At 38.8% G+C, this 13177-nt stretch overlaps 2 protein-coding genes across 3 annotated transcripts in view; one reads left to right on the forward strand and one right to left on the reverse strand.

Moving 5' to 3' along the window:
- Positions 1-8214, reverse strand: part of dlp (dally-like) — a 36959-nt gene extending 28745 nt beyond the window's left edge. The window contains exons 1-2 of one of the 2 annotated variants that reach the window (XM_068302438.1): positions 8013-8214; positions 7329-7768 (exon numbers count right to left, since the gene is read on the reverse strand). In XM_068302438.1, coding sequence (XP_068158539.1) covers positions 7329-7716 — 388 coding nt within the window. In that variant the 5' untranslated portion in view covers positions 7717-7768; positions 8013-8214. Of the gene's footprint in view, positions 1-7328 lie in introns of both variants that reach the window. The other variant, XM_068302437.1, reaches the window with a different exon arrangement.
- A 961-nt stretch (positions 8215-9175) lies between these two features.
- On the forward strand, positions 9176-12801 carry RecQ5 (RecQ5 helicase). Its single transcript, XM_068302453.1, has 5 exons — positions 9176-9379; positions 9552-10850; positions 10910-11352; positions 11414-12413; positions 12476-12801. The coding sequence occupies exons 1-5, from the start codon at positions 9277-9279 to the stop codon at positions 12583-12585; spliced, it is 2955 nt and encodes a 984-aa protein (XP_068158554.1). The 5' UTR covers positions 9176-9276; the 3' UTR covers positions 12586-12801.
- The last annotated feature ends 376 nt before the right edge of the window (positions 12802-13177 follow it).

Consider the following 13177-nt stretch of genomic DNA (forward strand, 5'->3'; position numbering starts at 1 on the left):
TATGTTTATTTTTGTACCATGCACCCATAGGGTGAAGCGGAATATTAAAGTCGCCGAAATATTGTTACAGCCAAAAGATATTCTTGATCACTGTCATATTAATTCATTTATTGTGCAGAAGATAATGAAATGGCTGGTCGGTCAACTACTCAAATTTGACTTTTTTATGCAGAAATATATTGGAGAATAAAACTTCTCTAGTTTAATTCGTTGTTTAATTAATTATTTCGGCATTCATTATGAGCTCAAATACAAATGCAAGTGCATGTCGTGTGGAAAAAATGTGAGTGACGTCGCGTGAGTTATTTTTTTGATTAAAATTTCCGAAACGTACTTTTTGTGGCCGAAGATGCTTCTTAATGCGAATATGTTTACAAAAATACAAAGCACATACATACATACATACATACATACATCAAAAAATGGTTTGGTTCACTGCTCACACAGGTCGATAAAGGTCTGCAGATTGGAATTTATATATTTCATTAATGCCGTTATGAGGCGCGTGTTTTTGGGTCATTAAGAGGGAACAAAAAAAAAAGGAGGTGAATGCTTAAAATGTAATGATAATGTTTCCGTTTCTGGGGTGCCGGCATCAGTGTTGCCTGATGTCCAAGCGATTTACTGGCCAGAGCGATTTGCGAGGTGCCTTAAATGCTTGGCCTGAATTGTGGCCCAGTTCAATGTTCTTCTTTTCGTTTGCAATCGTCTGAGATTTTGGTAAGTGAGATCAGGACTATCGGGACAAATGTGTAGAGAAAGTGAAGAGAGGCATTCATCTTTTAATTTTATCGTGACGGGAGAACAATAATCATAAATTTTCTCAAACACACACACACACACACACCCAAAAATTCCATCATAAAATAAACAAAATAATATGATTGTTTAGAAATTAAAATGTAAGCCCATAAAATTTAGTGATAATTTCATTATAGATCGGTTGTTTGGAAATCGATCGATCGATCGATACGTGAATGAATCGGTTTTATGCCCAGCCTTTGACTGGCACATTAAATTCACATAAAATCCAAACAAGATTTTAAAAATTTATTTATTTCAAATATGTACAAAGAATGTCAAGAGAGCGGGCCAGAGGCTATAAATCTTTGGTTTTTATAGACCAAACAGCTACCGGAACCCCGTCTTTCCTTCGTCGACGTCCACACACAAGCTAAAATCTAAACTTCAACCTCAATAATAAAAATAAAATAATAAAATTAAAACAATTTTGAGAATCGCAAGGTAAGAAAAAAAAAACAAAACAGAATTCAAAACATAGCACCAAACAAGTCGCAGATCAACAAATTTTGAACATAGAAACGTGAACCCGAGCCCACACGCAGCCCACAGTCAGAAAAAGCGAGCTCAACTGGCGCTTCAGATGAGCAGCGATATTTGAAACTAGTTTTGTGCCCCTACACAAATATTAATCTAAGGGAAGCTCTCAGCAATTTGTAATTAATTCATTAAAAAGGTGACAAACTCTTGAACTTTCCAGGGAATTTGCCCAATTGTCTGACCTAATGACATTTCCATAAGGAAAATCAAACAAAAGCGATGACTTTTTGTTTGCCCCTAGAGCAAGCAACAATTTGCAGGCTACCCAATGTACTAAATTAACTATACTGGACTTTAGTTACATTTTTCTTTTTTGTTCATTTTGCCTTCAAGCATGACGAATGTTAAATTGCCGCACAAATCAGTATCTTCAAGGGGAACGCCTCCCATCCCATAGCATTCCTTTCCTCATTCCTATCGACTCCTTTTCTCTTCTCTCGTTGTTTTACAGTGCTGTTGTTGTTGTTAACTTAATTGGGTCATATGGCGAGATTTGTTAATTTACGCCAGCTATACATTGATGGCATGTTTGCAGATAAGCATAAGTTCCAAGGCATCGATGGGAACTCTACATTACACTGACCTCTATTTTCGTCTCTCCCTCTCTCTCTTTCACAAACTTGAGTTGTAATTAATGTCAGGCTACGTGCGTGCCTAAAACTTTTAGGCTAAAAGATCATTAAGAAAACCTCGACGAAATACTACTCTTACCCGGATCCCAATCCCAGACCTCAACACCGACACCGACTCAACATCAAAGGTCGCTCTAGCCTTAAGCCTGATATTTACAACTACAACTGAAATGCAATTGCCTGCATTCAATTTTCTTTGCTAACTGTTTGTTGTTCCTTAATGCTTACTGCAAGTATTTCATGCAAAAATTCTTTACCACTTAACCTTGGGATTAAATATCTGGCAAACAATGTCTAAGGTATTACTTCAGCTAGATTGGCCAGCATTAAATTTGATTACTGATCGCGTTAATTGTTCCTTTTGCATTTTGTACTATTGTCAGCGACAGAAAAACGGATTCTTTAGGATCTACAACTTTTGAACATAATTTGGCTTACATCTCAAGTTGGCCTAGATCATACTGTTAAGCGCTCACCCTATTTTGAGCACTTCTTTTGCCCATTTTGCGTAGTTGTATTATCATTAGCATCTTAGGAGAAGCTTGGGGTTGGAGTCTGAGTCCAAATTATAAGTTACATGTAGTTGTAGTTAGTACTTTGTAGGTTTGCACGATTTAATGCTTCATTTGCCAACGAGTCGAAGGAGGAGGAGAAGAACTTTTCGGTTTAGGCCAAAGTAAAGGAGAGGGCGGAAACGCCTCAAGTCTTTAACCGCTTAATTATGTTGTGTATGTGGTGTTTGGAATGGTAATAGATATGTACACTAAAATGTAATTGTTATTCAGTATAGATTTTGTTGTTGTTCATTGCGCAATCTATAATCAGAGCGTGAGAAAATGTTTGAATGAAAACAATTGGATATGCGTTCGGAACTTCAACAAAACATGTTCAAAAAAGTGTTAAAAGCAGACAAAACTCCTAAAAATGGTTAAGCGAAACCACAAAAGAAAGAAACCCGTAGTTCAGTGGTTGCCTTCGTCCATCTTTTCTCTCCATCCTCCTTTTGCATCAGGCATGACGACTCTTGCTATGTATATATGTATGTTCCTTATGTATGAAAGTCACTGCTTCAACTTGGTCAGGAATTGGAATGCTGCGGCAACCTACCAAGCTACAACAACAAGAGAGAACTTGTTTAAGGATCCACAGACAAAATGTTTCACGATGCACCATAGTACCAGGCTACCAGAGTCAGGAAGGGACGGAGGGAGGGAGAAGCAGAGAAAGACCACACAGGGGCATCATCTTGAATATGGACAAGAGGAAAAAGTTGCCATGTTTGACCTTTTTTTCATTTGAATGAGTCGAGCGGGCCCTTGAGAGACGAGTAGGAGAGGGGGAGGAGGAGGACCAGATAAATATTCTAGCCGTAAGTACGACGACGGGGTCTCTACCTAGTTTTTCGGATGCTCGTCACTTGCACAATACTGGCAATTAATTGATATCTCTTCAAATCTGTGCACGATCGCTTCAGTTTCGGTTTCGGTTTCGATATCTGTCGGCACAATTCGTTTTAAGCCATTTTGCTGATGCCCGCTTTGTTTGTTTAAATGTGAGCTATTTTATACTCGATTCAGTTGTTGTCCTTTTTATATTTGAGTCAGCAATCAAATTTGCAAAGATTGCGAAATCCATCGGAGTGTAAAGCGTTTTTAAAGATGAAATGAATTCAGAGAGAATGAAGCACAGACCAGCAGTTCCTTATAAATGTAACCAGAGGGCCGTGGCCAACTTCGACCGCGTCAAAGTTTGTATACCCTTGCAACTTTTTTGGTAACTCTTTCTTTACCTATTAGCCATCAATTTGGAAGAAAGTTTTATCTAAAAAGGCTTATGTTTGCGAAAGAATGGCCTACAATCATAGGAAATAACGAAGATATTGATCATAGTCACTGTTTTCCACCGATCGTTCCTATGGGAGCTATATGATATAGTCATCCGATCTTAATCAAACTTGGCACAGTCGTTTATAGGCGTAATAAACTCTCTAATTTCACCGTAAAAGCACTGAAAATAACGAAGTTATTGAGAAAAGTCACTGTTCGTGACTTTGGGGTTTGTATGGGAGCTATATGATATAGTGGTCCGATCCGGCTGAATCCGAGATATACAACCCCTGCAGTATATACAAGCATACGTGCAAAATTTCAGCTCTGTAGCTCTTTCGGTCTAGGAGGAGTTTGCGTTGATCCAGACGGACGGACGGACGGACATGGCTATTTGAACTCGTCTCGTCGTGCTGATCAAGAATATATATACTTTGTATGGTCGGAGATGCTTCGTTCTATGCGTTGCACACTTCTGACCAATATTAATATACCCTTTCTGCAAGGGTATAAAAAACCAATGCCAGAAAAAGGTCCAACTAAAATACAGAGAGTTACTGAGATAAAGGGGCAGGGAAAAGAAGACGTCCATTTACTTTGCTGGTTGCTTTAAAATGATTAATAAGCAACGTGGTTTGCCTTGCTCTGGGTAAACCAGAGTTTTATGCACCAAACTGAATCAAAAAGCACGACAGAAATCAGTGCGATCAGAAAAAAAACTGGGCTGATTCATTGTTGACTTTAAGAATGAAGAATATGTATTTATTTTCTCCTCCTCCTATTTTTGGTATTTATGCATTGCTTACATTGTGCATGCAGTTTTCCTCCAATGGTTGCCTTCCCTATGTCAATGTAGATGATTTTGCTCTACAGGAAGTGCATCTTTATTGAAGCGTCTAAACTGTCAGTTGTTGTTGTTTTCTTTTGCTGCTAAAGATAGGTGTCATCTAACTCCTCCATGGTCGAATGAAGACTTTCTGGTGATTAACTGTTTTATTGCCTTAAAGTATACATACATACTATTTATTTAGTCAAAATATGTACATACATATGTACATACATATGTGTATGTTTTTATTTGAGTGTATTTACAATAATAAGTAAACCGCAGAGAATGAGAGATGATCAATGATTCATATTCATCCTGTCCTCCAACGCTTTCAAATTGAAGCCAAAATAAAGCGAAAAGGAATAAAAATTCCACGCGAATTAACTTGAAAACGGAAAAGACAAATTTCTACTCTCTCTCTCTCTCTTTCTGACCGAAAAGAGTACAACCTGAAGTCGGCATGTCCATGTAGACCATTATCAAGGTAGATTGGTATCCTAAATGGCGCATGCGTTGACTGCTTGTTGCTATTCCCTCTTCCAACCAGCCCCCAACAGACACACACATGCATACATATATGTACATATACATATATACACATACACACCTCTATTGGAACTCCACCCCAAAAAAAGTCAGGAGTTCACGCGAACTTTGCACTAGCCGAAGTTTATATACCCTAATTTGTTATGTTGTTGTAATGTGAAAAATCATCATGTTGGTAACATCAAAACATATTATGTGATCCTGCTAATTAACCAGTTTGGTTATGATAGTAACCAAAGCCATACAATTCATGATCAATTATTCGATTCCTAACAGATTGTTTGTCGAGTATGAACCATTCAATATGTTTGTCCGATTCGTTTGAGATCGGCATATGCAGTGCTTTTAATAAGACGAATTCTAAATCAAAAATGTGACATACATATGTATGTATATATGTACATCTGACCAAAATCAATATATCTGCTTTTCGCAAGGGTATTAAAGGCGAAAAAATAAATCTCAAGGTACCAGTGTCCATTTGCAAGTCCACTGCACTCCACACCACTCGAGTCCACTTCAGTCCAGTCCAGCCCATAGATGAAGCAGTAAGCGAACAAGTCTTAAGAAATCTCTTTTGGGAACACAAGATTCGTAATATAAATTAAAATGTAAGGTTGGTATAACTATCTAAAAGTTATTCTAAAATACGCGGCACATGTAATATCAATTTTTGCCTTTTTAAAAAAGGTATGAACTTCCTTTCAAACATATTTTAGAGGTACAGGACAGTCTGAGAAAAAGAGAAAGAAAACTGATTTGGAGAAGAATGTTGTCACACTGCTTTTACACACACAGACACGCACGCAAACAGGCACAGAAGACACTGCTCGGCACTCGAAGTGTAAGTGGAAGTGCCTTGTGCTTGGTTTTGGGTTAATTTGTATAAAGGCCGAATTAAAAACGCTTAATTGACATAAGTTGCAAAAGATTTTCTGTCTCTCTCCCCCGCCACCCCTATTAATCTTTATCTCTTTCACTCTCTATAACATTCTCGACCTCTTCCATTTCTTGATGTCTCTTGCCCTTAGTCTTTTGTTTGATTTGTTGACCAGGTAAAATGTTTCAGCCTCTGCTTTTTTTGTTTTTCTTATTCTTACTGCCGACCCCTTGTTGTTGTGCCCTTTCCCTTTACCTGAGTCTTTGCTTTTGTTTATTTTTGGTTTTCAATGTAGCTTGATTGGTTATTTTTTCCCCTCATCTCCTCCTTTCCACTTCTTTATCTTTTGGGTAAATGCACTGTTCGTTCATAATTTCAGTTAAAATGCATGGTGGACATGGACAGACTCGTTCATGGAGTGGTAGTGAGGAGTGTGATAGGAAGGAAAGGGAAGAGAAGATAGTTGAAACAGGTAAACTCTCCACCACACCAATTCTCGGGGTCAGTTCTCAATTCGTGTTGTCTTTAATATTAATCAATGTGTCATTGAAATCGTTTAAATTATGCAGTTCAGGATTTTATTCTCTATCTGTCGGCATTTCGTTTCTTTCTCCCTCTTTTCACCCTCTTCCTTACTTCTGTTTCGGTCTGTCTTTCTTGGCCTCTTTTTGTGTTTCATAAAGGTGAGTCATAAATTGTATGCGTCTTCTTCTTCTTCTTGTACAACTCCTCCTTCTTCTTGTTTTTGTTGTCTACCTTCATTCGTTAGTTCGTTCATGCCTTCTTTAGTCGTCTGATAAGCGGCAGCATTTGATTAAATTTCGCGCAGCCCTCCCAACGACAGAATAGATGATTGACTGTTGCTTAACTGGCAACGTTTTTCAAATGTATGTACGTTAGTTAATAGAGAAGCTGCTCCTATACTGATTAAATGCTGTTTCACTTATCAAAGAAAAAAAATATTAGTAAGACCCATAGCATCCAATACACTGGGCCGTCTGGTGCCAAAAGGCAAAATATAAAATATCAACACGAAAAATTAACTTTCAAGAGTTAGCAAGTCCCTGTCACGTTAAAAGATTTAGAACATTTTAATAGCAGTAAAAGAAATGTGAAATTTTTTACTTGGAAATTCCAATTAACACTTTTCCTATAACCCTTTTTGGTATATACTTATGTATAAGTATGGTGAGTAGCTCTAGATTTGATAATAGGAAATTCCATCTTTAAATACTATCCGTGGAGGACTATTTTAATAAAAACATACAACTTACCATTACTGGGCCTTTGTGGTATTTCGTTGGCATCGATACCTCTGGCCTGGAAGATTTGGGTCACAGCACTACAATTGGGGCTGAATTGCTCCAGTATGGACGGACCGGCACCTAATCCTGGTACGGGATTTGGATTGGGATGGGGTGCAGCCAAAGCCGCAACTTGTGGCGATGTGCTAAGAGAGCTGCTAAGGCTGACATTTTCTGCCAGCGTCGTGCTGGGTAGAATTAGTAGTAGGGTGAGAAAGAGTCCCAAAAATATCACATTTGTAGTACTACAGCGAGGAAAAAATAGAGTTCCCGGCTTTTCTGGCAACATGTTGCTGTTGCAATTGTGGATGCCGCTCCTTCTGCAGCCGGCGCTTCTGCTTGGTTGATATATCAACATTTTCTGTTTCACGAAATGATGATTACCTTTTCTAGCGGCTTATCACACGGCGCTGAAGCAAACAGAAAAGTATTAGAGTGGTGATGGGAAGGAGGGGAGGCAGCAACACAAAGATGAACAGATAAAAAGCGGCACCGACTATTATTGTTGATGTTATTAACTGCGTTATTGTTGTTGCTGTTGCTGCTGCTTGACTATTAAATTCTTTTATATTGGTATTATTATTTTTTTGAATTTATTCCTTGTTTCCTTGCGTCAGACACCGCACACACTTGCACAAACTATAGCATCTTTACCGGTACTTGCTGCTGCTTTGCACTGGTGGTTCATTACCATGCATTTTTACGACTCTTTGGCTTTTGTATTAATGGGCGACAAAAATTAAAAAAAAATAACAAAAAGCAGCACACACGAACAGCCACACAAACGACCAAAAACCACGTAAAAAAAAAACCAAATCAACGCAACTCGCCCAGCACGACCACTCACGTTCGCCACTTTCTTTATACTGCAGATGGGAATCCATCGATAGCTTCATCTATGGAACTGCGATATATCGACTGTGTTTTTCATCGCTCGACTCTCAGCTCTAGCCACACGAAACCATAGCTCTGTTAAAATACTGGATCAAATACAGGGTTCTATTAAATACCGAATTTGAATCGCCTCGCTATCGATGGATGGTTTATCGATGTCAACATTTTCTAAGAGTTGTTGAGCCGCTACCCATGAGCTGCAATCCGTTGCCAAACTTGATTGATGCCGCCAATCTCTTTTCTTTTGAATATGTACAACAGATTTTTGGTATGACTGATACCTGTTTCCCAACATTTCTTCATTTACATATCTACAATCCAATAAAATTGTTTCCCACGCAGTCCGATTGATTTTTGATTGAAAACGTAAACAATGAATGGCAAAATTCAAATTAAATTAAAATATATTTTTTTATAACGTCGAAAATATCGAGTTAATCAAAGAAGTCACTGTTTTTTGAATGCTTGTTCCTATTGATAAATGACGTTAGTAAATGTACATTGCTCATAGAATTACATGGAATTTAATATATATATATATTTTTTTTTTTATATTAAAAAAAACAATATGTATGTGTAATAATATTGCTTATAAAAAATTCAAACCCAAAAACAGATTTATTTATTTTTTGCCTTAGACAATTACCTGTCCTCAGCAACTATTGAAATAGGTGCTATGGTAATCGGTTTTGCGGACTTGCCAATCGGCACCAGTAAGTCCAAAAATAATTACAAAAATGAATTCGATTTGGATGACATCAACATTTTTAAAAACGAACTGCCCAAAATCTTGAGAGATTACTCTAAAATGTTAAAAATTGAAACAAGATAACGGATGGTTAGCAGATGGACATAATTTATTTTAACTTTGATATCTATTTAACATTTTGATTGCGAGCCCTGTTACTGAAAAAATACCAAAAATTCACAAATTTCCCTCACAAGAAAAAAATACTGCTGAGGCCTAAAATCAGGCGGGTGTTTGTTATTATTTCGCGAAATATTTTAATGACAACAGACTAGAATGCCAGAAAATAACTCCACTGTGGAGGCTCTTTATCGGCACTTTGGACACACGAAATTCAAGTCGCAGCTTCAGGAAAGGGCGGTAAATGCTGCAGTGAAAAGTAAGTTAATGATTTTTTGACGCCGCAATATATTGTACATATGTACATATATTACCTGGTAAAACGATTACACCGCAAAAGTTCTCAATCACCTAACTCCATCCGATCACAGCATTTTATTTGTTGTGCTTGTTAAGAGTAAACTGATAGTACGATACATTGGTTTCGATAGGGAAACAGGATGTGTACGTCTCTATGCCCACTGGATCCGGAAAGTCACTATGTTTTCAGTTGCCCGGACTCATGCGAGAAAACCAGCTGACCATAGTATTCTCACCTCTGCTAGCTCTCATCAAGGATCAGATCGACCATTTAACGAAGCTAAAAATTCAGGCAGACTCGCTTAACTCCAAGATGACTGTCAAGGAGCGTGATCGGGTTATTATGGATCTAAAGGCGGTCAAGACAAACATAAAGTTCCTTTATATTACTCCAGAGCAGGCGGCCACAAAGTTTTTCCAGGATCTGCTGCAGTCACTCTATAAGCACAATAAACTGGCCTATTTTGCGGTGGATGAAGCGCACTGTGTCAGTCAGTGGGGGCATGACTTTCGCCCAGACTATCTGAAGCTAGGTGACCTGCGAATCAAATACAAGGATGTTGTTTGGCTGGCTCTGACGGCGACTGCCTCAAAGGAGGTGCGGGAGGATATCTACAAGCAACTGCGTTTGCAGACACCGGTGGCACAATTTTCCACTCCAAGTTTCCGCAGGAATCTTTTCTACGATATCGTTTACAAGAACTCCATCGAAGATGATTTCCAACATTTGGCCGAATTCGCCCATCATTGTTTGGGGGATCCAAAGGAATTTAAAGGGACTCCCAAATCTCAGCGTGGCTGTGGAATCATCTACTGCAGGACCAGAGACCAGGTGGAGCGAGTTGCCGTAGGGGTGTCCAAGCAGGGTGTAGGTGCAGTCGCCTATCATGCAGGTCTGAAGACAGCAGAACGCACCCAGGTCCAGGAGAGCTGGATGGAGGGCGTGCATCCAATCATCTGCGCAACAAATAGCTTTGGCATGGGCGTAGACAAGCCAAGTGTACGCTTTGTCATCCACTGGGACTGTCCGCAAAACATTGCCGCTTATTATCAGGAGTCAGGTAGAGCTGGACGCGATGGCTTGCAGTCATATTGCCGGCTGTATTATGGAAGAGAAGATGTGAAAAGCATACGATTTCTCCTGCAGCAGGATTCACAAAGAGCACGCGGTCGAGGCGATAGAGAACTACTCACTGAGCGAGCAGTAAAGCAATTCGAAAAAATTGTGGACTTCTGTGAAAGGGTCAGCTGTCGCCATCGACTATTTGCCGATTTCTTTGGTGATCCGCCGCCGGAATGCAATGGTCAATGTGATGTTTGCAAGCACCCGAAGCGGGTTGAAAAGGCTTTGGAAATGTTCCATCGGTTGTGCATGGACAATCAATTTAAATCTCAAATTTCCCTACAGGATTGCGCGGATTTGTATGAAGGTCGTTATTTACAGACTAACCTCCATAAGCACATAATTAACATTTTTTATTTAAATCAGGTGGAAGAGCTGGAGTGAAGAGAGCAGCCCAGGAGTATGCCGACGGAGAATCCAATTCCGATGGTGAAAGCCACTCCTCAATGGCTAAACGTGCTAAAAAAGATGCCGAAGATTTTATACAAAAGCAATTCAAGTTACGAAAACAAATCTCAGCCGCACGCCAAATGGAACAGGAGTCGCCCGCCCAGATAGCTCGAGTAAAACACGCTCAGGCTACAGAGGCAAAGATTCACGGATTAAAGCATAGCCAGCGAGAAAAATATCTGACTGCCATTATAGACACCCTTAAAGCGAATGTGGAAAAATGTAAGGCTGATGAAGACCAGCAGCCTAGAAGTGCCCTCAATTACAATGATTTCGAAGCCATGGCCGTGGACCTGGAGTACGAAGTGTTTCGGCAGCAAAAAGTAGCCAATATGTATCGCCATGCATTGGCTAAACAGGTGACCTAACAAATATACCATATAATTGTCTGATCCGATCCTTTTAACCAATTTATCCCAGATTTCAACGATAAAACAATTGACAACGAAAACAAAGCTAATGCCTTTGATTGCTGATTATGTGCCGAAGCCTGAGACTAGCGCTAAGGGTGTCTGGACAGGCGGAAGTGTCGCTTATTTTGAACGTAAGCTGAAGGAGCTGGAAGAACATAAACCACAGTCTCTCAAAGATCCGCCAAAAGCTTTGAGGGAGAAAAAGGGCTTTAAACAGGATCAAAGCAAGCAAACGACAATTGCTAGCTTTTTTAGGAAAGATGCAACGAAGGATAAAATAAAGAATGAGGAAATAGAGGAAGAACAGCCATTAGCAGAGGTGAAAAATGAGCCGGAAGACGAAGTAACGGATTCAGATTCGGAAGAAAAAATCGTGAGTGAAGAAAATAGTTTGCATAAACTAGAGAATGAAGGAGTTGACGAGTTGACAATTCCCCCCGAAATCGACAATACAAAACTATGTGCGATAGATAAATTCGATCCCGATTCCGCTGTAGGACAAAGAAAATACAAGCTTTTATCTAATTCAGATGGCACCTTTGATACCCATCGGAGAAAACGCATATCTCATCAAGAGCTCGTAGAAAAAAAGGAGGAAATAAGGGAATCAACAAAATCAACTCTAAAAATCGTTTTTGAAACCAAAGCGGAAACTAAACCAGAGTCAGTTTGCAATGGTTTCATAACTGCTCGCCAAATGCTAGCCTCTAAGAACGACAAAGGGGAAGTATCTGAAACAGAGATGGCCAAAAGTCCTGGAAATAGTTTCATCACAGCTCGACAAATGCTAGAAAATCGAATGGAAGCAAAAGCAGAGAAAACGGAACAGAAAACGAAGAACGTAAATAAGGAGAAAAAAAAGGTTGCCTTAAGTCAGGATAAAATCAATATTAGTAAGTCAGTGGTGCAATGGCTCAATCCATACTACAAGCGTAAAATAGCCACAAAGGAGTTATTCAAAGCTTTGGCCAAACTTCTAACAGAGCGCATCTGCGAGGGCACTTTGGGTAAGTCCTTATAATCACCAACCCATTCAAGGCAAATTGATTGAAAATTCGCGTGCTTTCAGGAAAAGGAGATGAAGGCAAAGTTTATATACGGGAAACCTTTCATGGCCTGCAAATGATTTCGAATGATTGTGACATTGATAAATACTTTGCCAATCCTCCCATTAAGTAGGGAACCCAACACAGAAGACACGTGAGGGAATCCCAAATGCTACATACTCTTGTTTTGTCGTTATCGTTATGTTACATTAATATCCATTTAATAACCAATTTACTTAAGCCATCTAAACTCCACTTAATGAACCTTTTTAAGAATCTTACATCGGAATCAAATTATTGAGTTCAGAACCAATGATTTTTTATCTCATTAAAGTTTGTTCCATAAAAATGCTTCTGACCTAATTGATTTGCATGGGTCGTAAATGCTTCTTTATTATTAATGTTGCAACATTAAAAATTGAACAGAAAGCATTAAAATTGTATACATATAAATTATTTTACATTTGTACATACATAGTTTAACTTTCGTGGTAAAAAAATGTTTTACTGCAGAATGAAGAATTTTTTTCATTTGCCTTATACGTTTTAGAAAGAGATGCAAAATAAGCTATCTCATTTATTATCATAGAACATGAAGGTTCTTCAATGGACTATCATTTCAACTTAGAACTTTTATTGTTAACACTGTGTCCATTTTCAACAGTCTGATTTAAAATAACGCAAGGCTAAAATCCATATAATCATTTGACAAAAGAAAAATCTGC

This window comes from Drosophila tropicalis, unplaced genomic scaffold (genome assembly GCF_018151085.1).
Source record: "Drosophila tropicalis isolate 14030-0801.00 unplaced genomic scaffold, ASM1815108v1 contig_993, whole genome shotgun sequence".
Classification (NCBI taxonomy): Eukaryota; Metazoa; Arthropoda; class Insecta; order Diptera; family Drosophilidae; genus Drosophila; species Drosophila tropicalis.

Bases quoted from the DNA above. Each gene is read 5' to 3' on its own strand.
- RecQ5 (XM_068302453.1), top strand. From the start codon at position 9,277: ATGCCAGAAAATAACTCCACTGTGGAGGCTCTTTATCGGCACTTTGGA. The intron at 11,353-11,413 runs GTGACCTAACAA...AATTTATCCCAG, and splicing joins GCCATGCATTGGCTAAACAG to ATTTCAACGATAAAACAATT. The intron at 12,414-12,475 runs GTAAGTCCTTAT...GCGTGCTTTCAG, and splicing joins CATCTGCGAGGGCACTTTGG to GAAAAGGAGATGAAGGCAAA.